At 38.8% G+C, this 23,976-nt stretch overlaps 1 protein-coding gene across 13 annotated transcripts in view; it reads left to right on the forward strand.

The window, feature by feature from the left end:
* Positions 1-428: 428 nt before the first annotated feature.
* CCDC34 (coiled-coil domain containing 34) overlaps positions 429-23,976 on the forward strand; it is a 78,624-nt gene continuing 55,076 nt past the window's right edge. For 11 of the 13 annotated variants that reach the window (XR_003991103.1, XR_003991100.1, XR_003991102.1 and 8 more), the window contains exons 1-6: positions 429-800; positions 4,550-4,682; positions 7,525-7,632; positions 19,708-19,866; positions 21,582-21,723; positions 23,308-23,437. Coding sequence is in view for 2 of the 13 variants with exons in the window: in XM_030484060.1 (XP_030339920.1) it covers positions 610-800; positions 4,550-4,682; positions 7,525-7,632; positions 19,708-19,866; positions 21,582-21,723; positions 23,308-23,516 (942 nt within the window). In the remaining 11 variants the exon portion in view is untranslated. Of the gene's footprint in view, positions 801-4,549; positions 4,683-7,524; positions 7,633-19,707; positions 19,867-21,581; positions 21,724-23,307; positions 23,801-23,976 lie in introns of those variants that run through there. The other 2 variants (XM_030484060.1, XM_030484061.1) reach the window with 2 other exon arrangements.

Below are 23,976 nucleotides of genomic sequence, written 5' to 3' on the forward strand. Positions count from 1 at the left end.
CCTCACACCTCAGCTCTGCCTCTCCCTTCCTTCTGCTTCATAGCCTGTGCTCCTGCTGCTTGCCTTGCTCCTCAGCATTTGTTGGGCATCTCCCTGAGCTTTAACTTGCTCAGACTGCAAGTTGCTTGGCCAAAGAGTTAGATGGTTTTATACTACCTTAGTATCCAACACAAACCATTCTATGATTCCAGACTTGGGCTTGGGTGTTGGAAAATGCTAAGCTACATTCTTCTGACATGTTGGAAATCCTCATTTACGGGTGAGATTGCTGGTTCCTGTTTGTTGAACTGCTAAATGTGCAAAAATGTTACTAAGTAAGAAAGAACAGCTATACAGAGTTCACGTAAGAGTCCGCTGCGGGGCGGCGGCGGCGGCAGTGCCAGCGCCAGGCGGGGCCACGACCGGCCTCGGTCGGGCTGAGGCGAGGCGGGCGCAGGCGCGGAGCGCGCCGCGGCGTCCCGGTTGCTATGGCGGCGCGTGGAAGAGGGAGGGGGAAGGGCGGCAGCCGCGGGGGCCGCCGGGAGCGTGGTGCTTTGTGTGGTGGCGGGCGGGAGGTGACCGTTAACTGTCGTTAACTGCCGCCTTCTCCCCCAGGTGCCGCCCGCCGGCATGAGCAGCGGCGCCCGGACCCACGGCAGGAGGAGGAGGAGGGCCGTCCGCCTCGTCCCGCCGTCCTCTGCCAGCTCCGAGGAGCTCCTCAGTCCCTCCGGCAGCTCCCCGCTCTCTTCTGCGTCCTGCCCCAGCTCCCCGAGCGGCGAGGAGGAGGAGGAGCGGGCGGCGGCCTCTCGGCGAGGCGATAGGTAACGCCTGCGTCTGGGCCCAGGCTCGAGCAGGGAGGTCAGGGCCGGCCCTCGTGTGCGGAGCCGGACTCTTGCACTCGCCTCCCTCCGCTTGAGGCCGGAAGGTTATTCCACATAAATATAGATTTGTTTGCATAGATAAGTGCTTTAGGCAGCTCGTTCGTTTTTATGGTATCTTGGGAAGTCACAGGTTACAGAAGTACCTTCTGTTAAGTGGTTTCACGGGCTTGTAAAATACCTGTAAGCTGTTAGCCCGATCCTCGGGGTCTTTGCAACTTACAAAAGTACAACCATTGCTGTTATCCTTTTAAATGCTCTTAGAAACTAATAAGCTATTTTGCCGGGTGTACCTAGCTACGGGCAGTTTTGTGTGTATGCATAGCACAGGTCTTGTTCCCGTGGCTTAATTTCATTCCCTTTTAATTATATGCAAACTTAATATGTCTTCTTTCCCTTGGGATCTCCTCTGCTTGACAGGAGGATAAATAATTATTTCTCCCTTTAAAATGGAAGGGGGAAGAGCAAGGAATGCCTGTCTTACTCTGGAATACCGTCTTCGCAATGGAAACTTTGCAGATCTATGCAGTAACTGATGGTGGATGTTACTAGCAAGTGGGATGAGGGAAGGACAGCTGAATTTCACAGGGGTGCAGCATCTCAGTGTGGTTCTCAAACTTCCATGGAGGGCAGTGAAGGAATATGGACCAGACAGAACTTTCCTTACAAGCATGTCTTGAGAAAGGTGCTAAAAGTCCATGGAAAGTGTTCAAATGTAGCGGAAAACAAAGTGTCAGAGTGAGAAGGATAATAACCAGTTTATGGTCCCTCCTGTTTCAGGTTTTGTTAACTCTCCTTTTACTCCTTCCCAATGAGCAGTGATGTTGTTCATGTACCTTGAAGTTCTGTAGCACTCAGTTGAAACCACTACATGTCTTTGCAGCTTGAGATGCTACTTGAAACAGCTCTCAATTTTGGGGCCTGTTGCGGCAGTATTCCCTGGCAGCAGTAACATGTGACTGAAGACGCCCTTTGGTAGGGCCTGAGCTGGAACAATCTCATTAAACTCTGCGGGCACAATATAGACTTTGCTCATGCAGGCACTGCATCTGAATAATACTGCTGCTGTGTTGTAATAAGTGTCTACTAAATGTTCATTTAACAGCTTCCGTGTATGACTGCCAAGATCTCAAAAGTATTATAATAAAACCCACTTCTTCTTACACAGCCACCACACACTCCCCCCTAATATGTACACACTCTCTCAAAGAGTCTTTTTTGTTGTTGTCCTCTTAAAACTGCACAAAAATTAGCCCGAGGCAGACATTTAATGTGGGAAATGCAGTATTTGCAACAGAGAAAGGCTGAAAACAAGGTCTTGTGAAATGGTGTTAGGCATTTTCATACTTTCATTATGGATCAGGGTTACGTTTGATGGCGTGACTAAAGTGAATATATGGTAAATGATAATCACAGTGTTCTGTTAATCAGACTTCAGTTCTAGTGCCAAAAGTATCTAATTTAAGATGCTTATTTAAAAACAAATGTGCGCTTGAGCATGTGGTACCTTAAGAAGTCCGTTAATTATTCTGAAGAAAGTCATAGCTCTGAACGTGTTAGCGTTTCAGAAAATGGTCCCATGAAATTCATGATCTGTATGGCTTGAAATACATAATCAGTTTGCAGAGAGAGAGTGACTGGTAGCTGGATGCACACTGAAGGACTGGATTCTGGTCCGTGCTGCAGTGACATGTGAGAGCTTTAGACACAGTAGTGCAGAGAGGAGAAATGTGTCTCCTAGCAGTTCTTCATATTGAGCTTGTGTTGCCCTCTGTTTAAACTTAATTTTCTGATAATTCTTATTTCTTGTATACAGTAAGTTTTTAACATTACTCTGATTCTTTTTTTTTTAAACTTTTTTTTTTTAGAAGTCAAAAGCTTTGACTTTATAATTACTGATATAAGAAAACACATAGTAAATATTATTTTTATTAATTTATTCCTTTTACTAGTATTTTTCTTAGGTTGGTTTAATACTTCAGCATTATTCTAGTTCAAAGTGCCCCAATGCAAATCATGCACAGTGAAAGAACGTATTGAGGAAGTATCCCTGCCCAAAATGTCAAGTCTGGACAAAGTTCTGTTGGTTTCCTAAATTTCAATGCATAATACTTTTATCTTTAATAAACTTTCAGAGAGCTGTTTTCTAACAAGATGTGCTCTTATGAATTCTTAAGTTGCATCCCTTATTATATGTAATAAGGGATGTTTAAAAACTCTCTCTGTTAAATTTTAGGTCTTTGTTAATGCTGTAGCATAAAAACCCCAGGGTGCAGCAGGACGTACTGGACAATGCTGGACTTGGGAGTGCTTGGACTGTGCTGTGTCCATGCATGCATTGTCTTTGTGTCAGGCTGTCCTGCTGGTTCCGCTGTTCTACGTTTCTGTGGCAGCACAGTATAAAGAGGGTTTCTGTCAGGGGAAAACAACCCTTTTCCAGGGTAGTTTCAGTGTGAATCAGTTCTCCTGGGTATGTTATGGCTTGGCCAGTGAATGGTCGTGTTCGTGCACACACCTGTGGGTAACAATAATGGAGAAGATTAGGACAATACTCCTCACCACTGACATTGTCCCCAAATGCTTTGTGTCACAGAAATACATTCTAAAGATTACTGGGATGTAAAACGTTTGGCAATGGAGTATTGCTGTTCCCTGTGGATACAAAATACTTTTATATTGATAAAAACCAGATATCTTATGCTTAAAAGATTTATTTCAGGAGCATTAACATAATATGCTTGTTTGGATGCCTCTTCTGTAGCTTGAATTCAGTAAACCGAATTATTCGCTGTAGCGAGGTAGCTGGTGTTTCCAGAACCCATACATCCATATAAAATACTAAAGTGAAGTCTAGTTTCACTGTTGAGTTGTAAAGAAAAAATTCTGTGTAAGATTGAAGGAATCTTATAAAGAAATCTATTGGCAAGTTCTCAGTTTTCGTTGACTTTGAGCTGAGCGTACTGTATTGCTTATGAGATGGTTCATGTATAAAGTATTTTAAAAGATATTTCCGGCTTGGGGCTAGGATTGCTACATTATTCATGAGTACAGAAGTTGGGAGTTATGCAAGGTATCCTCTTAAAAGTTTAATAAAACCTTGTATAATATCATCAAGTATTGTATGCAAGCTGTATTTCTTAAGTATGTTTCCCGTGAAAGCTTTTTAGGGTGGAAAACTTTACCTATTAGAACAAATGGATTCTTAATACTGAGATTGCTTTATATCATTAATCCAATTCTATAGGACATGAAAGAAGAAGCATTCACAATTATCCTTTGCTCATGCTAAAGGCCACTTTGTACATGGAGCCTCTCTGTGACCAAGGACAGGATGTTAATGTTAAGTCCGATTTCCCTTGGTTGTGAGAAAGAAGGTGACAGTTTGATGTTTCTGATGTTAGTTTTTGTGTAGCTCGTAAGAGGTAATGCTTAAATCTCTTGCACAGTTTGGAACAGGGTGGGGAAAAATTACTAATAAGCTAGAATTTACTAAGTAGAAGATAAGGAGGATGGTCAGAGGTGCACTATAAATGCCATTTATTCATTCTGGAGATTACTAAGCAAATAGAAAAATGATGGAATTGCTGTCACAATACGCCATAAAAGGAATTTCATTTTGCAAGGCGGCAGGGCTGCTTAAGTTTTCAATGAAATATAGGTAATGTTCTGTTACATTTCTCATTTTAATTCAGGAAGGCTGAAGACTCTGACATAGCAGAAGGGAAAAAAGAGTCACCTTTGAAAGATAACCTTTCACCATGGGAAGAATGGTTCATTGGAAAAGAGAAGGAACTACGTGCCCGCTTACAAGCTAGAGCTGCAGAGGTGAATACATGCAATTGGCTCAGTGTTAAGTCTAATAGAAGAGAGCAAGCCCAGGAATTTATTCTTTTTTCGGTTATGGAAACCCAAGTAGTTTTGTCCATTATTTTTTAGTGTCTTGGACCTCCGTAGCATTTGTGTTCGACAATGCTGATGTGATTCACGCTACATGCATTCTCTTTCGCTAAATGTTATTCTCCATTGAAGTGATGCTGCTTAATACTCTGCTTATCCAACTTCCTGGTAATGGTTTGACTTTAAAGTGCTAAAACATTTATATTATTGGTACCTTGATTTTCATCATGGGTACATATGCCTGCATGTAGGTAGTAAAACACGAGAGGGTGCGTGCTGAGTGTAAGTATGCCAAGCTACTTGGTTAGATATGAAGCACAGTGTTGTTACCCACTTAGTGTGTAATTATACAACTGTTTGGTGTCCTTTCCCAGATAGGTTTCCCTGTCCCAGGGTTTTTCCCTCCTTCTATCTTTTGCCCCCCTGCAAATGACCAGTTCTTGAACACTGGGGCTGGGACAGAATTAAGTGCGAGCTCTATCTTTTCTTGATTAGTATATTTGTAGCTGCAGTTGCTTAAATGATACTGTCTGAAATCAGTATGTAAGTATTGGGTAGTGGTTAGAACAATCACATAAAAACTGGATCATTTCTCACTTCAGTTACTGATTTACTATTTGATCTTGAGCAGTGTCTTAACCTTTCTGTGATTGACTTTATCTGTAAAGTGAATATAGCATACAGCTGTTTTATGTTGTTTATAAAACACCCACTGCTGGAAGGTTCTGGAACAGTCTTTGAGAAATCAGCATAACACCAGAATAGTTTATTAAACTTGAGGAATATGGTATGATCTGTTAATATTCACCACACATTTAATGATTTTTCCTACAGATTCAATTAATTTCTCCCTATTTTAATTTTTAAATACAAAAAAATGAGCCAAAGTAATTTCTGGTGTCATGTAGAACATGTGGTTTGTGTATGAGAAGTCATGTGGTTTGTGTATGGACTTCTCATGTGGTCTTGGTGAGGAATCAAAGCAATTTGTTCTTGTGTATCAGATGATAGCATTTATGCAGTACTAAATGTAATCTAGAAGAAGTCTCTCAAATATATATTAAGAACAGTCACAGGATAAGCATTACTTAAAGCCATGTAGAAATCAGTGGAATAGGTAAATGTTTTATTTTGAAATTTATTTTTAAGACTTTAAAAGTATTGTTAAACTGCAATGCAGGCAACTCAAACAGATTATATCAATCAACCTTTTAGTAAGATGCCAGAAGGGAACAAAGTATGTGATTGTGATATAAAAATGTGTTACTACGTTTGCATATAAAAAATATCCTAAGGAGAAACTGTGAAGTCCCAGGTCTTTTGCTGACAGCAGCATCGAGACTGGCCTGAATGTTGGAGATGTGTGTGAACATTTGAAGTGGATAGTGGATATGGGTCTTCTAGGGTACTTACAGTGCCATTACCTTTTCCAGAAACCACGGTCCCTGCAGTCTCAGAATTCAGAGGAGGTGTTAGTAGCTGGAACTTTGCCTCAGTACAGCAACAACTATAGTTTCAAACTGTGTCTGTATTGTGACTGTTTTCTTTGAACTTTCTGTGTAGGCTCCTATTTTTCCAGAAAGAGGAGGTTTTCTATGGAACTGACTGCAGCATAGAGACCATGAAATCAGTTTCATGGAAATAATTCAATGTCTCTAAATTTTCATTGAAAAATAGCACTTTGTGCTGATGCTACTGTTAGAGAAGCTGTTGTCTTAGTCATCTTCTTACTTTATTGATTAATTTCCTTGGAGAGATATAAGTAATGGTGTATATACTCTATGTCCTATAAAGATACTTCAAAATTTCTTCTCTCATCTTCAAAATAAAGTTCTTGTTTCAAAGTTTGCTAGAATCTTCAATAAATTTGTCTTTAATAAGATTTGGATTAAGCTTCTGGTACTAAAAATCACAAGTGAGTAATATTTCACTTAGCTTTTAGTGCTTTCCTGAATGCAGAGTGGTGCGTAAATTTTAAGTGTTGTAGAAAAGTACTGCCACAAATTAAGATTCCACTGACTGAAAGGACATTTAAGTAAGCTGAAAAATGAATTGTTTCCAAAGCCTGAAATCATAGAATGGTTAGGGTTGGGAAGGACCTTAAGATCCTCTAGTTCCAACCGTCTGCCACGGGCAGGGATGCCTCCCACTAGACCAGGTTGCTCCAAGCCCCATCCAGCCTGGCCTTGAACACTGCCAGGGATGGGGCAGTCACAGCTTCTCTAGGAAACCTGTGCCAGGGCCTCATCACCCTCGCAGGGAAGAATTTCTTCTTTATATCTAACCTAAATCTCCCCTGTTTAAGTTAGAACCCATTACTCCTTGTCCTATCGCTGCAGTCCCTGATGAAGACTCCCTCTCCAGCATCCTTGTAGGCCCCCTTCAGATGTTGGAAGGCTGCTCTGAGGTCTCCACGCAGCTTCTCTTTTCCAGGCTGAACAGCCCAAACTTTCTCAGCCTGTCTTCATTCGGCAGGTGCTCCAGCCCCCTGATCATCCTCGTGGCCTCCTCTGGACTTGCTCCAACAGCTCCATGTCCTTCTTATGTTGAGGACAAATACATATTTCCAGTTCTTATTCTAAAAATTTTAGACTTGCATTTCCTAATATGTGTTGACTTTCATCCATTTTTTCCAAAATCTTAATGACAGAAAAATATCAAAATCTAATGGTTACGTTGTTTTAACTGCATTGTTTAACTGCAGCACTATTTCTAGTATTGGTGTAGGCGGTCACCACAGATTTAAGATGTATACTTTTTCTTTAATTAGGAAACGAATGTACAGCTTGAGAAGATGAAGCAAAAGCTAGAGTGTGAAAGGAGAAAAAGAAGAGCTGAAGAGAAACATAAGGAGTGGGTCCAAAAAAAAAGAGAGGAGGTAAATACTGCTTTGGCTGCAAATATTCTAGCAAATACCATGCTTTAAATAAACGTATGTAAAATTTACGTAGACTATTTGGACAACGATGTTGTTAGTTTGAATGAATGGCTGTTTCAATTGAGAATTCTAAAACCATGCTAACACAGTTAAACATTTTTCCAAGACTGATTTCTTTCTTCCTTTCTTTTTTTTTTCTCCTTTCTTTCCATAAGGTATAAAGAGTTTGTTTTCTGAGTAGTCATATAACTATTGGTCTACATCTTTTGCAGTAGTCTTCTGCTGGTTATAGCTGGGGTCTGGTCTCCAGTATACCTTACTCTTTGTGACTTCCTAGGTTCAGTGCCGAAGCATTTTGGGTAAAGTGTACGCCTTAACTGTCTGCAATGTCTTGTTCACCAAGTAGAGCCAGAAGAAGGATTTAGTGAAGTACCATTGTGGACAGGCAGATAGTATACTAGAGTTCAGAGGGATAATTGAGGTGTGAGGCCAGATTCAGGAAATTCTCTGTAGGCCACAGTACGCAGTTGGGAATTCCTTCATCCAAAAAGTCATTTCTGAGGAGGATCAAAATTTTTTTTAATTTCTCTTGAGAAGGATGTCTGTGTCCAGGGTCAGAATCAGATACAATTCTGATGTCAGTGTGGCACTGTACAGGCTCTGTGTCACGCAAAGCAGGCAACTGTACCGGGTGACAGAAATGGGAATGCCTGGGAGGCTTGAGCTTGGTCAACCTCTGGTAGTTCATGGGCACATGCATTCACTGGCTTATGGTCTTAGCAATGCCAGTTGCTTACTGCTCTGTACTCCTGGTGCTGAGTAAAATGAGATGAAAATTGATTAAAGATACTGCAGTGGCACCAGCTGGACTGGATATCCAAACCTTATACATTTGTCTTCACCATTTCAGAACTCAAGATTCAGTCTAGAACCACTAGAATAACCTGTGTTTGGATCTAACTTAAGTTACTCTTAGTCTCCATGCTGACTGGATGATTGGCATAAACCTACTCCAGAACCAGTCCTGCTCCTAAGCATTTGTTATGTTGTAAAAAAGATTCTTCCTTATTCAAATACATAGCAAAAAGTAGTGGAAAATATATTATTCAGCATAAACAATGCCATTTTCCTGTTCTACAATGCAAATTAAATTGTAGGTGTCTGTAGCTATTTGTTGGCTTGGAAGAGTTTGGGCTGCCTCTTAAAATTGTTCATAGTTCAAAACAGTGGAAATTCTCATTTTCTCTCCTCCCTATCCCATCTTCAGCTTCTATCAATTTCTACCTGTTTGGGTGCTCCTTGGACCTTTGTGGATTTACTGAACTACTTCTTTGCTATTGTTAATGGGAATAGGAGGGGTTTTTCTAATGCTAACCATGTCAGCCCAGACGACAGGGGGAAAAAATATATTTGTGTCTGGACTTTATCATGTTATATTTTGGGAGGATAAGGTCATCCTTAGGCTGCATCCCAGGCTTTTACCAAAAGTAATCTGATTTTCGTTTAAATCGTATGATTCATTGGCTAGTCTTTTCTGTAAACCACTTTCAAATCAAGAACAAACTGAGCTTAAAAGCTTAGCTGTCTTTTGGATATGCTGTATAGACCTTACCACTGTAAGTTTCCACAAGATTTTTTGTGGATCTGGACACAGGCTGAAGGATAAATATGTTAACTCAATGACTAAGAAGGTGTTTAAAATTGCGTGAGGATTTTGCATGAAGTTTAAGGTTAGATTCATGAGCGCTGATGGTTGCTATGATTTTCTTGGGGAGCCTGTATACATTTCATATTAGGGAAAACTCACACGTCCTCCTGGAAGCATCAAAAGATGCTCTTTGAGGCAAAACCTCACACTACTCTTCACTGTAGTATGCAATAAACACCCGCCTTTTTCATATCCAGTTACTGATTCTGAGCCCATAGGTGCAGACTGCAGAAAATACCGTGCGGGACAGTGTCAAAAGCCTTGCACAAGTCCAGGTAGGATGACGTCAGTTGCTCTTTCCTTATCCACCAATGCTGTAACTGTGTCTTGGAAGGACACCACATTTGTCAAGCATGATTTGCCCTTAGTGAAGTCATGCTGGCTGTTACCAATCATCCACTTATTGTCCATGTGCCTGTAGTGTAGTTTCCAGGAGGATCTGCTCTGTGATTTTGCAAGGGACAGGCGTGAGACTGGCTGGCCTGTAGTTCCCTGGGTCTGTCTTTTTTCCCTTTTTAAAAATGGGGTTATGTTTCTCCTTTTCCAGTCAGTGGGAACTTCACCAGATTGCCACGACTTCTCAAGTATGATGGATAGTGGCTTAGCCACTTGCTCCACCAGTTCCCTCAGGACCCACGGATGCATCTTGTCAGGTCCCGTGGCCTTATGCGCCTTCAGGTTCCTTAGATGATCTTGAGCCTGATTTGCTCCTACAACAGGTGGTTCTTCATTCTCCCAGTCCCTGCTTTTGCCTTCTGTCACTTGGGCAGTGTACCTGGAGCGCTTCCTGGTGAAGTGGAATGTTTGTGCATAAAAGAATTCTGCTGGTTTTTTGTATGCCAAGTAAATTGTCTTGCATTTTATTGCATGGCAATGTCAGTTGTGATATTTTACTGTTTTTAACAGTCTTTTCAGGTCAGGTTAGAAAGCAAAGCTTGGGCCCCGTTCACTGGCAGTTTTCTTTTTATTGTTTTAATATATATTTAAAACTATATGCTGTGAATTTTTTGGTGCTTCCAATTATTTTACATAAACTATTTTTGAAAATAAAGGAATCATAATCCTTTAATGTTCTATGTAAATAGCTTTTGTGATTTGAAAGGTTGTAAATGAACTGGAAGTAATATTTTGAAATATGAATTATCAAAGAACATTCTAAGCTGTGAAACATGTTTATGCAAATATGACAAAATTTTACAGCTCATTAGGAGTTGAAAGTTTAATGAAATCAATTGGCAAGTGCTGTCCTGGTTCTACTAATGCCTCTAGAGTTCTCAGTAAGATACCAGATCTCTGCAGGACAAAAGTAGTCTTATTTTTTCTCTCTCCTAAAGTTGAGTCATTTGTGGGCAAACACAAGTCTGTTGAAATTGTTTTGATTTAGATGTAGTAGAGCTTTATTTTTTAAGAAGTCACTGGAATATCAATCTTTTATCTATTAAAATCAATATTTTAACTCTAAAATATCTCCAAACATTCCTTTGGTTCCAGAAGAAAATTTGCTTGAACCCAACATGATTTTGTATATAACTAAAACTTCTATTTCTCAGTTACTGATAGATTTATTAATATAAATAAGGTGGCATGACTATAAATGCTGAGCAAATAAAGCTGATGTTCAGTGTCATGTTTTCATTTTTAAAGTAGCCTTGATTTGAGTGGTATGCAGGACTGAAAAGCAAAGCCATTAGAATCTGTCTTAATCTTTCTGGAATGTTAAAATAGTTGCTTAGTTGCTAATTGCTGTATTTAGACTCCAGTTTGGCTGGGAGCCCTTGTGTAGGCAACTCATAGCTGAACCATGAAGTTTGAAAAGAAGGGAATTGATGTCCTCAATCCCTATCACATCATAGAACTAAATCTTGAATAGGTATTGAAAACTAGCTACTGTCTCATTTCTTCAGGTTAGAATTAATGCTCGTGAAAGCTTAGTTTCTCTGTGTAAGCTCATTCTGGTGCTTTATGTGTTGGGTTTTTTTTTCTCAGCAAGGACGGACCCATTCTTAGAGGAATGAAGTGTTTTATTGAAAATAAAACCAAAGAATGGCTAGAATTTATCATTACAAAAAGAGACCCTTGAAATCTATCATTTCATGTTTACATGCTGACTTCCTGTAGATACTGAACAGATCAGTTAACTTCAGTTGTTGTTCTCCACCAAGTAAGTTAAAAAAAAAACCCAACAACCACTAACACCACCCTCACTTCACCCTCCTAAACTGTATCTTGGAATTACTTGGATCAGGGGACCTACACGTATGACACATTTTGAAAATCTCATCCATAGTGGCATCTTTGCAACTTGTGTCTTATCAGATATGTTTTTGCTTAACAAAGTTTTGTAACTGTTTGGCTTAGCAGGCTGTAGATGATATGTAGACTGTTTACAGGCTTGGGTAAATTGCAGTTTAAGGAGGAAGATATAAAGTACTGCTTAATGTCTTCAAAATACTTGGGAATTGCATTTCTGGTTCCTTTCAAGGATTTTTCTCTCTCCAAATTCTGATGGATGAATCGTAGAATATGTGATGACAAAACTCTGGCTGGGTATAAAATATGAAAAAAAAAAAAGGGGGGGGCGTGGATTGCTAGGTGAGGTCATAGATGTTCAGAGCTGATCACTCATTTACACTTTCTTTGTAGTATTTCCTTTGAAGACCAGCACTATTCAGAATTTGTCCAGTATGGTTCGATTCCAAGTTCCTTCTCAATGTGACCAGGCACTGGTTCTACTGCCTGATAACTTACTGTGTTCTACTCAGTGTAAGTTTCTGGAGATGCTAGTGAAAAGCTTCTCCTCTGTTTTGGGAAATATGCAAGCTAATGTCTAAAGCCAGTTTGGCTTTTTTTGCCCTCATTTGTCCTTGAGTTAATAAATTCAGGACATATGTAGCCTTCTTCCAGGAAGAAAACTTTATCCTTACAACCTCATCTCCCAGAAACGAGGTGCAGTATGGACAGCTCCTTGCTAGAGTTTGATTTATAAAACGTTCGTCTTTCCAGACTCCCTTTCTTCCTTTATTCAGTCTCCTCTTACTGGTATTTCTCTCAAGAACCAAGGATGGTTTTGATTATTGACCTTTATGTAGTCTCACATGAAATGTTTTTACCTTCATGTTAAAGGGAGCCAGCCCCTGTCTTTATAGTTTCTAAGTGTAATTTGGGTTTAAGGCTTGCCCACCTGTCAAGAGCGCTGTGTTTACAAGACTGTATCTGAAGAACCCCAGGTACATATGACTTAGTCCATAATGTTTTGTCATAGAATAGGATTGCTTGTTGTTGACAGTGAACTTTTGATCCTGAGATGAAGAGTCTCTTTCATTCCTATCACCAAGTATGAGACTGAACAGTTAAGTAAGGTACATGTAATTGCTGAATTCTTGATTAATTGCCTTCAAATCAAGGTACCAAAGGCTTTGAGAAATGCATTGTGGTTGCATAAAATGTGAAGCGTAAACTGCTGTGACTGTTTAATGCTTTAGAACACTGTCATAACAGTCAGAACCTTCTGTGAACTTATGCTGAATAAAGGATTAGGATTAAATGTCAGACCTGATGACAAAAGCTTTTTGATTAAATATTTAAAAAATTAATACTGATGCAATGCATTCCACCCTTATGCTCTATTATGGTATCTTCCAATCCACCTTTACTGACTCTGCAAAGCTACTTCATTCTTAGAATGCTGATAGAATATGAACTTAGAAATATCTAGAGTAATCAATTTGTGTGTATGCATATGTGTACATATAGAATCAATTAGGTTGGAAAAGACCTTTAAGATCATCAAGTCCACCTGTTACCCCAGCACTGCCAAGTCCACCACTAAACCATGTCATTGAGGGCCTCATCTACACATCTTTATGTTACAGATTGTTGTGGGTTAGCTCCAATAGGCAGCTCAGCCCCACACAGCTGCTCATTCACTCCCCCACAGTGGGATGGGGGAGAGAATCGGAATGGTAAAAGTGAGAAAACTCCTCGGCTGAGATAAAGGCAGTTCAATAGGTAAAGCTAAAGCTGTGCACACAAGCAAAGCAAGATAAGGAATTCATTCCCACTTCCCATGGACAGGCAGGTGTTCAGCCATCTCCAGGAAAGCAGGCCTTCATCGCCCATAACAGTTACTTGGGAAGACAAATGCCACCACTCCCAACATCCTTCCTTTTCCTCCTTTCCTCCAGCTTTATATACTCTGGGTCTGGAGTCAGCTGGGGTGAGCTGTCCTGGTCATGTCCCCTCTCAACTCCTTGTGCACCCCCAGCCTGCTCGCTGGTGGGGTGGTGTGAGAAAGAGAAAAGCCTTGAAGCTGTGTAAACACTGATCAGCAGTAACTAAACCACTGTTGTGTTACGAACACTGTTTCCAGCACAAATCCAAAACATAGCACCACAGGAGCTGCTATAAAAATTATCTCCATCCCAGCCAAATCCCAGTACATATGTAATATATATATTTGCAACAATAACTGCTATCTTGAAAGTGGAATGCTTACATCCCCAAAACCCTGTAATTCTGAAACTCATGCTTAATGTTAGCATCCTTGTCATTGGTCTTTAAATGGCATATAATACTTTATGCTATATTAAAGTGATATCTAGCAAAGTTATAAGAGCACAAGTAGTGAAGTTACACATTTTATATTGGAAAAAACTGATTATTCTAATACCAATCTTAATTTGACTGTATCATTTCTAATACTTTCTGCATTGTGCTTACAATGTACTTTGCTATTGGCTGGTAGTCTTTATAAGAAGGAAAAATCAGTAAGAAATATGAAATCCTAAGACCAATACACTGTCAAATAATGAGTGACAATGAGAACATTGCAGCAAACTTCCCTTTCTTGGTGTGCCGCATGATTCTTCTCAGAAGAGAGACTTAGATTCCAACTGTTACTCCGAAGACTTTTTGTTTAATGCATACTTTATCTCACTATTGTTAGTAGAGAACACAGACGGGTCAGCAGCTTGAGCATGACTTTCAGGTTATAAAAGTCATGCTCACTCACTTCTTTCTTCCAATGGATTGTTAATTATTTGGTGAGGAGTGGTACCTCTTCAACAGAAGAGATGGAGAATCCTGTCATCCCAGCCTGCAGCCTGGTAGATGGAGTCTTCTCCCGGCAGTGGGACATGTTAGTTTGAATCCCCTCAGGCAGAAAGGCAGTGAAATCTGGATCTTCCCTGTCCTTGGTTAATGTTCTAACAGCTAATGTTCTCAGTCAAAGCAGTGGTTGCTGCTACATTTTATGTAGAGCCTGATATGCTATGGTTTTTGCTGACAGTTTAGACCTGAAAGAGATGCTGGGATGTTCACCTTTTTCAAGACTGAACCCTTTCAAGAAAGTACATGTGAGGGAAGCTTAAAATCTAGCACACTTTCCACTCCTGAGAACCAACTGCATTTAAGAATTTAAATTTCCTGTTTATGTACCCAAGTCTGTCTTTACATAGCTAAACTCTCTTTGTGACTGGGCTTAATGAAGGAATTTTTGTCTGCATATTGTGGGGTTTTCCGCATCTAGATGTGGAGTACTTTACAATGTACTTTACTTTTTAGCACAGTGTTGATGTGTCTTTACACAAAACTTTTCTGTCAGGTTGTGCATGGCCAATGCCATGGTTATAATTGTAGGTTGTACCTAGCTGATAATTGTATCCAGACTTACTTTCAGATTACTGTAAGTAGAATGAAGTAATTCTTCATGTTTAATGTTAGTATGAATTTTAGATACACTTCTGGAGGAGGAGTTCAGAGTGGCAGATGACCGAAATAGGAGTGCCTGTGTATTTTAGCAGAATTCATGGAGTCTGCATTCTTCTGAAGCCTCTGAGAGTGTTCAGGGACCAAGTACACTAAGACTTTCTGCTTGTCACATATATTGAGTACCCACATGAAAGGACATGGTTTGGGAGAAAGATGCCTGTATGTAACCATCTTAAAATTCTCTAATTACTAGACTGCATTAGGAACTGCACTAACTGTGTGAACTGGAGTAGTAAATCATTGTAAACATGCCTGTCAGTAGACAACTGCAGCTCAGTGTTGTTTCATTGACCTCCTTTCTGGCCTCTTCTTTTCACATGCCAGTTCGTGAGAGAATAAAGAAGCATTTCTGTGGGCTAGGCTTGGTGACTGAGCTGTGTAATATGGTTGAACTGAAAAGGTAATAAAAATTGGCTGAATGACCAAGATTTCTGAGGCTGCTAAATGTGATTGATGCTGAGGATTATTATGACGATAAATGGGGAAATCTGGAGGTATGTTCTGCTGTTAGCAATGTGGACTTTTCCTACATTTTGCCATCAGTCAGCATCAAATAATGCTAGAATATGGTAGCTAAGATGTTGGAGCAAACAGCTGTAAAATAGAACCATCAGTTATCTGTGAAAAGTGTTGTCATGTTCTGTAGACCAGAAAATGGGAAAGATTGCCATGAGAAGTATCTGAAAAAATATAAACCACAACATTAATTTCTGGAAAGATTTCTGTTCAATGGCACTCTACATAGAAAATGCGGAACAGAAAGCAGCTCTGCACTTTACCCTTTTCAGCCTCTCATATATTTTATTAATTTTCCTCCTATTGGATATAGTGTTCCCGTTTCAATGGCAATTGGGCTTTTTTCTGCCTGGGCAATTATTTCATATTTCTACCTTCCGTTAGGAAGAAAGTGGAGTGCTTCTTCAAATTTTAAATTCCTTTGCCAGTTCTCCTCATACACAGAGGTCTGATTTTTCTTGAAAAGTTAGTAGTTCTGCTGATGAGACATTGGTACTGACTCAGTGAGACGCATGCTGCCTACTGAGTCACAATCTCTGCTCGTGGCATGGCTGGGTTTTGGGTGGGGGATTTCCAAGAACTGACTTAGCCCAGGATTCAGTAGGTTCCGAGGCTTGATAGGATCACAACCCAGAGCAGTGAACCTGCAGGGCAGATTTGTATCCTTTCTCCTTAATAATGTGCTGGGGTGGGGTGGCAGGAGAACAAGCCTTTCTTGCAATGGGTAACTGGATGTTTTGTAATCAATATGTTAATTTATGTAATACCTGTAATCATATTTTAAAGTGTAGGTAAATTTTACTAGTGGTTTAGTGAACAGATCATGTCTGTTTGGAATGCAGGATCAAAGACAATTTTTAAAAACCAATCTGACAACACCAAGCATAAACAAATTACATAATTTCCCTCCCCCCATATAATGTGGAAGGAGAGTGAAAGGAGGATTCAATAACATGTACATTAATATGCACATTCCTAGCATTTTTGATAAGCTTGTATAAGGGAAAGTAATGAGGATGGGAGAAAGCTGGGAAGGCCAGGGTGACAGGAGTTTGACATGAAACAGGTTATTAAAACAACTGGGAATGATGTGGTGTACACTAACTTTGTGAATGAAAAGCTGTTCTGTGCGTGAGAGAAAGAAGAAGCATTTCTGATTTGTCTGCAGAATAATTTCTAGGCAGCTACAAAGTCTGCAATTCTTCAGAGAGCCTCCCCGTCTTGAGGATGTCTCACTGGAAGTAACAGCAATAGTTGTGGCTTTCATGATAGCACGCATGGCGTATCATTGTTTACATAGGACCTAATTTAACTTTGGGTCAGCCTAGATAGTAGCTAAACTCATCTGAAGTATTGTGAGTAAAGATACATAATTTAAGAAGATTCCCTGCCTTTTGATTACAGTCTTCAGAAAGGTTTTTAGGCTATATTCCACTTATAATTGTTGCCTATTATTGACCAATTCCCCTAGCTATGGAAGAGGCCCATTTTTTCTCCCCCCCCCCCCCCCCCAGTTTTCTCCTATATTTATTTTCGTGCTTTTTATGGAAGACCCTTAGCTAAAGATTGTAGCTTTGAGAGAACCTTAGTTTTGTAACTTGCTTTCATGCACAATAGTGATAAGCCAGCGAACAACAAAAGCTTTGAAATCTTTGTAAGCATTCTTCACGATGGTTTTAACCCACTGTTTTAGCGTATATCTCTCATGTACATTAATGCTTTTATGGTGTCCCAGGCTACCATTGTCTCAAAACAGGAGCTGTTGAGAGATACATGTGGGGAATATTTGGTAATGAAGAGGCAGAGGAAGAGTTCTGAATAAAAGAGATTAAGAAGAATTTTAGATGAAGAAGGAGGAAAAGCATAGGCAATTGGTTATTTGTTTTTTAGGCAGGTGGTACTTAGGATATGCGTAACTTGCCAAAAATAGATTCTTTCTCCTTTTTAACATATTTAAGCATGGAAGAGTTTGTTTCATGTTAAGAAACATCCTGTTTCCATTCATTCAGTAGTAAAAAAACATTTCAGAGTCACACCTTTTTTTTTTTTGTTTGTCAAAATCGAAAAGATTTCATGTAGTGTGGATAAGGATTCAAACATGAAAGCATTTATGATCCAGTACTGTGTCTTACAAAAAATTGGCAAATGTTTTATCCTGAAAGAAATGCATTTTCTCTTTATCGGCCCCTCATCATTTCATCAAATATATGGCAGAAATGACTTAATGATTTTCAGAGCAATATAAGCTAAAGTTTTTGTTCTGTATGGTGCTACTTTATTGGATTACTAGTAAGTTTTGGCATAGGGAGAAGGATTGAACCAGCAGATATCTGCTTAGAGCAGACTGAGAGAATTGTGTTGGTCTTCAGCTCCAGTATTGTGTCTCCTGCTTTATTATGCATAATTGGAGTTTCCAGAAGTGCAGTAAATCTGGAAAAATGGTAGGGGAGGAGCCCATGGTGGGAGCAGAGTGGAGCTCTAGTTTTCTGCCCTTTTGTGCTTAGAAGAGGTAAAATGGGATGAATATTCCTGCTCTTGTGTGTTTTTCCTCTTTTCCATTCATTTATTATACTTTGCAGTTGTAGTTTTAGGCTCATGACGTCCATGCTGCCAACTAGAATCATTCTTGAGCCATCATAAGTTCTGCTAAACTACACATCTCCTTTGTTCAAGAGAAGTATGCATAAAAGAAAAAAAGATTCCTTAAAAGAAAAGCAACATTTTTATTCAACAGTTCTTTTCTATAAAGTGGAAACTGATGTCAAATCTTCTACCTCTCTTCCAAGTGCGCAGCTTGTCTGGTAAATATCTTCGCCTTTACGTGTGTATGCAGGTTCTTCAGAGCTAAGCACACTAAGCAGAAGTAGTGCCGAATCAGTAGAATCCAAGACATTTCAGAAAGGTTATGAAAGGGAAGGGATGGGAGAGCTATTGTTGGTCTTCCAGTGAAAATACCTCCTGCTCAGATCAAGAAAAGGCTATCAGTGTGTGCTTGTTTGCTTAGAGAATGATCCTTAAAACATTGAAAAGATGTAGAAGTGAATGACACCTCTGTGTATTGTAGCTTTCAAATTATACAATTATATAGCAATTTCACTTCACACAGTTCCCACTTTTTGCCTACCCTAGAAGGTGTTTTCTCATTTTCTCTTTCATCATTTAAGAGAAGAAATGTGTAGATGGATTCATAGAAGTCAGTATACAAATAAACTAAAGAATAAAATAAATGTAGAGAATACCACAAAACATGAACTAGATACTGATGTGAACTTCTTATTTTTGTATCAGTTTATGTTTAAGTGTCCTGAACAATCTGCATATCTCAATGACTCTTAGAAGGGGGCAAGTTGTGTGACTTCCGTTTGGAACTGTAGTTTGCTCTGGATTCACTGAAATGTAAACCTAACACGTCATTGTCAAGAACTGCAACCTGTATTTCTTTCCCAGAAAAACTGAGAAGTGTCGGAAGTGTTTCAAAAAACATTAACTAAATCAAACAAAGTAGTAAATATCATAGCAAAAGGAGTCCTGAAAGTAATTTTTGTATCATGTTTTGTGACAGTTTTTTATATTTAAAATTATTTTATCTGGAACCTGGTGATGATTGGTTCTGTTTTCAAAGAGCTTACAATATGAGTTTCTTTTTCTCAGGTCTATGATAATTTTATTTATTATTATGTAATACGATGAACTGTATTCCTCTTTAGAATTGCTTATTTAGGGGGCCTATAAGGGTGCTGGGGAGGGACTCTTCATTAGGGAGTGTAGTGGTAGGACAAGGGATAATGGCTTCAAACTTAAACAGGGGAAGTTTAGATTAGATATAAGGAGGAAGTTCTTTACAGTGAGGGTGGTGAGGCACTGGAATGGGTTGCCCAAGGAAGTTGTGAATGCTCCATCCCTGGCAGTGTTCAAGGCCAGGTTGGACAGAGCCTTGGGCGACATGGTTTAGTGCGAAGTGTCCCTGCCCATGACAGCGGGGTTGGAACTAGATGATCTTAAGGTCCTTTCCCACCCTAACTATTCTATGATTCTATATACTGAAAAGTTTCTGTTCTGTTTATTTGATCTGTTTCACGTAGGAAAGAAGGGAAAGGGAACGAAAGCTGAGCAAAGAAATGGCAGAAAAAGCCACAAGGGAACTAGAAAAGTTGCAGTTACAAGAAAAGGCTGAAGTGAAGTATAAAGAATGGTTAAAGAAGAAGAGAGCTGAAGAGGCAGAAAAGAGGAAAAAAGAGAAGGTATTAATCAACTAATAATTTATTTGGGTGGAGTTACCTAAATACAGAATTATTAAATATATTGGTTGATGAAATTGAGTAGAATTTATCAAATGGCAGTGTCGTACATCAAAAAAACCTTTCAGAAGTTGTAATGTGAATAGACACATTACAACTTGTCAAAGGACACTGAGGTACGGTCTGCAAAGCAAGATGCATAGTAATGCATTTTGGTTAATAGTCTACTGCAAACCCCCTGCAACTGTGATGTGATAAGGGAAGGAGAAATACAACCCACTCAGTGACTTTTATAACTTAGACCTATCATAACTCAGGGTGACCCAGACAGAAAATAGGCAATTGCATATATGCACAACTTTCTCCCAGCACCACTGTTCTATTATTATTACACTTGCACATATTGCTAATGGAAAGCATTTTTCTTTGTATCTGTCTGTACCAATCTAATGCTAGGAGTTATAATTTTAATGTTATTTCATATTAATTAATCACCTATGTATTTTTATAGTGAGCTTCAGAAGATCTCTTACTTATTGTAAGCTTCCTAAAGTATGGGCTTTGAGGTACTCTAGTTTACTAGAACAAATGCTCTAACAAGGCTATGTTTGCAGGAATCATCCAGAATTCCTCTGAAATATCACATATTGGTAATGGTTATGGCTGAAAACTATTAAATGTGTGACCAGCTATCTTATCTGTGAGGTTGATTGATTGGTGTATTTTAATTTAATTAACATTACAGTTTTATTTTTCAGTAGAGTATGTAATATTATAGGAGTACTACACTACTGTTGTAGCTAAACGTGGGGAGGATTATGGTGAGAAACACTTCTCTATATTCCTCTTGACGTTACAGCAGTTCTTAAAGCGCAGAACACATTTGTAAGTATTTCACAAGTACATATAATAATTTCTTTGGATTAACTTTAAAATACCATCAACTGTATCAGATCAATTTTCAGGCCTTAATGACATCAATTTCACAATATTTTTAAATTTCCCATATAATTAAAACACATTTAAATATTCTGTACTGGTGGTGTTTATTTCCTGATTAACAAATTGATTCTCTGTTTCTGCTGAGCTCTAAAATGCACAGCACAAGGACCTGGAAACCCAAGAAAATGAAAGTCAGACAGATTTAAGCCACGTGTGTTCTTTTAGACATGTCTTCATTACACAGGTTCTTATAAGCCGTGTTCATGTTATCAATTAAACTGAGTTTAAATCTAAATGCTATGCCTAAACATATTACTTTTACTCTTTTTTCTGATTAATGGTTCCCCAAGCCTGCTCCAGGCTTGGAGGCAACACGGTCATGGCTGACCCAGGGCTGCATGAATATGGTAAATGAGAAGAAGAGTGGATGGCTGTCCCAGATGCAATAGCCTCTTTAGGCTAACTGCAGCACAGTACGCCCTGGTCATCTGCTCGTTATGTTCAGAATACCTTCTGCATGTAGTCTTCCAAAAGATTCCTTAGAGTTTTTTCTCAGAGAAACTCTGGATTAATGTGGAAGTTGATTTTTTTTCCTTTTTTTCAAGACTTAAAGAGAAATAAAAAAAGGCAAATTTTCTGTTGTCAGGAAACTGTATTTGAAAACATTTGAAATTTACTTAGCAGTCTGGAAATCTGCAAAAGATTTATTTTACCATTTTGTGTATATTGTACAGGGCTTTGTCACTAAGTATCTTAGATTTTTGTTTTGGTTTTAGGAAAAAGAAAGAGAAAAGGAAGCTGAGCTACAGGAGAAGAAAACAAGATCAGAGAAGATCTTTAAGGAATGGCTACATAATGCTAGAAATAAACCACGCCCTGTTTTAAATGGTTATGGCTTTCCATGTGGGAAGACTACAGGTTTGTACTTCTCCTGCATGTATATCATGACTTAGGTTTGTGGTTCCTTCCCTCTAAACTTTTAATATAAAATGTAGCTCATGTATGATTTTCATCCAGTATCTAATTTTGGCACATAGGAATGAATATCTCAAGGGTGTAAATCAGAGAAGCTTTTACTCTGAGGCCCTTTGTGCATTTTTGTAGCCCTTCATGTTATTTGGGATGAAAATTACATTGAGAGAATAATGTGGCATACCAAACTATAACTGATTTTGATCTCATTTTTCTTAACTGGCATAAGAATCACTAGAACCAATTACTGGTTCCTGTAAAGCAAATCAGTTGTGTTAGCATCCTGGTAAAGTTAGTATTTGTGTCACAGAAGATGTGTGCCACCTTATCACACCTGAATCCCTCTTAGAAAGGAGGTGGTTTTTTGAGGTGCAAAGGTTAGTAAGAGGCTGACTGAAGTCCTGTCTGAAAAAGGAGAGTTGGGAATCAACCTGCATTCTAAGCTAAGATATCCTTTCCATTTAGCTTTTCACCTGGATTGTACCTTCTTGCCTTCTGTAATCCTATTCCTTTTTTGTTCGAAAGGGAAGTGTTAAAGAGAATGCTGTTGATAGTGGGGTGTTTTGTGAGTCTCATTTTATTTAGTACTTTCTGTCATCCCACATGATACAAAAGCAGAAGAGCAGTAAGAAATAGATTGCATTTTACATTTGCGTACTTAATTAGATTAAATATATATATATACACTTTTGTCTTTCTTTTTTTCATAGAATTAAAATAATTGCTATTATTCAAATTGTCAACAGAAAATATTTTGCGACCTAAATTCCAGCCTCTGAAAGTTTAAGAAAAATGTGTAAAGCAGGTGAACAACCTTTGTTCTTTTGCTTCCGTATGTTTATAGATGGTGATACACCTTGCCCTCATGTTTTGTTTTGGATCTTCATTACTTCCCCATAGCTGCAATCACTTTTTTAAGTGATTTCGGAAAAAGAGTTCTCTACTCAGTTGTGTTCATGCAATAGAATGTGTTACAGACTTTGTTTTACCCAACCATGATGTATGCACTGAAGTTTCACTACAGACAAATGACTGATAGGGAAACATGTTTCTTCTGTTTCATTTCATGTTTTCTGATACTGCTTTATGGGCCCTGGGTTATTCATTGCAGGTTATTAATGTATATGTGGAAAATTAGTGTCTTTTTCTCCCCAATAAAATGAAGAATAACAGTTAAGCAAAGAAGGAAAAATATGTGAGCTTTGCATATGTGGTGGCAGGAAGTTTTATTTATAAATGCTTTGAAATAATGCAGAGTAGCCAATTCATAGACATTTAAAGCTTTTACACAAAGGATTAAGCATTATAAATGTTACACAGTATCTGACCTGCTTATTATTTTAAATAGAGATGAAGAATATGACAGTTATTGGTAAAAAAAAAAATAAAAATTTAAATTATATGATGTGCTTATGCTATCTTCCTCTGCAGATGCTGTTGTCTTTGTTAGTCCAGATGATTATTATAACATTGTGAAGCTTGTAGTGTAAATAATCTTTTTTAGTTACATGTGTTTTCTAAACATTTTAGGGTGTGCTGATGGAAATTTGTATCCAGTTCCAGCATATTGTAACCCCATTCCTTGGAAACCTGTACATGTGCCTCCTCCAAAGGAAGACAGTGTTCTTACCATGAAGAAGAGACCTGTATCTTGTCAGTCGTATGTGTCTTTGCCTATAGTAAGTTATAAGCCCAAGAACAACCCCTGGGTTAGATCCTTGAGTGGAAAACAGTTATAATACAGAAAACAAAACTGTTCTTATGATCTTGAGTGAACTGGGCCAGACGTATTAGTAAAAAAAAAAAAACCCAAAAAAGAAAAAAAAAAACCCAACACCCCCCCCAAAAAGCCTAACAAAAAACCAAACCACCACACCCCCCAAAAATAACAACAAAAAAAAAAAAAACCAAACAAATTCCCCCCAAACCAAACCAAACCCAAACCAAAAGAAGTCATATTTAACTAATTGTAATGGGACTGTAGATCCATACCAATAAAATGCATGGGATTGTTTTTTCCTTTCCTCTTTTGCTGTTGAAGGAGTTCTTTTGTCTATGTGATTGTTCTTTGGGGCACCAGTATTACTGGGTTATTTTAAAGATGCTGATTAAAACAGACTTTAAAGCAGTTCTTGGCTTAATCCTGAAGAAATTCAAGACCTGCCTGCAGTTGCAGGGCTGTGATGTAATTGGGATCAC

The sequence above is a fragment of the Strigops habroptila genome, chromosome 4, assembly GCF_004027225.2.
Source record: "Strigops habroptila isolate Jane chromosome 4, bStrHab1.2.pri, whole genome shotgun sequence".
Lineage (NCBI taxonomy): Eukaryota > Metazoa > Chordata > Aves > Psittaciformes > Psittacidae > Strigops > Strigops habroptila.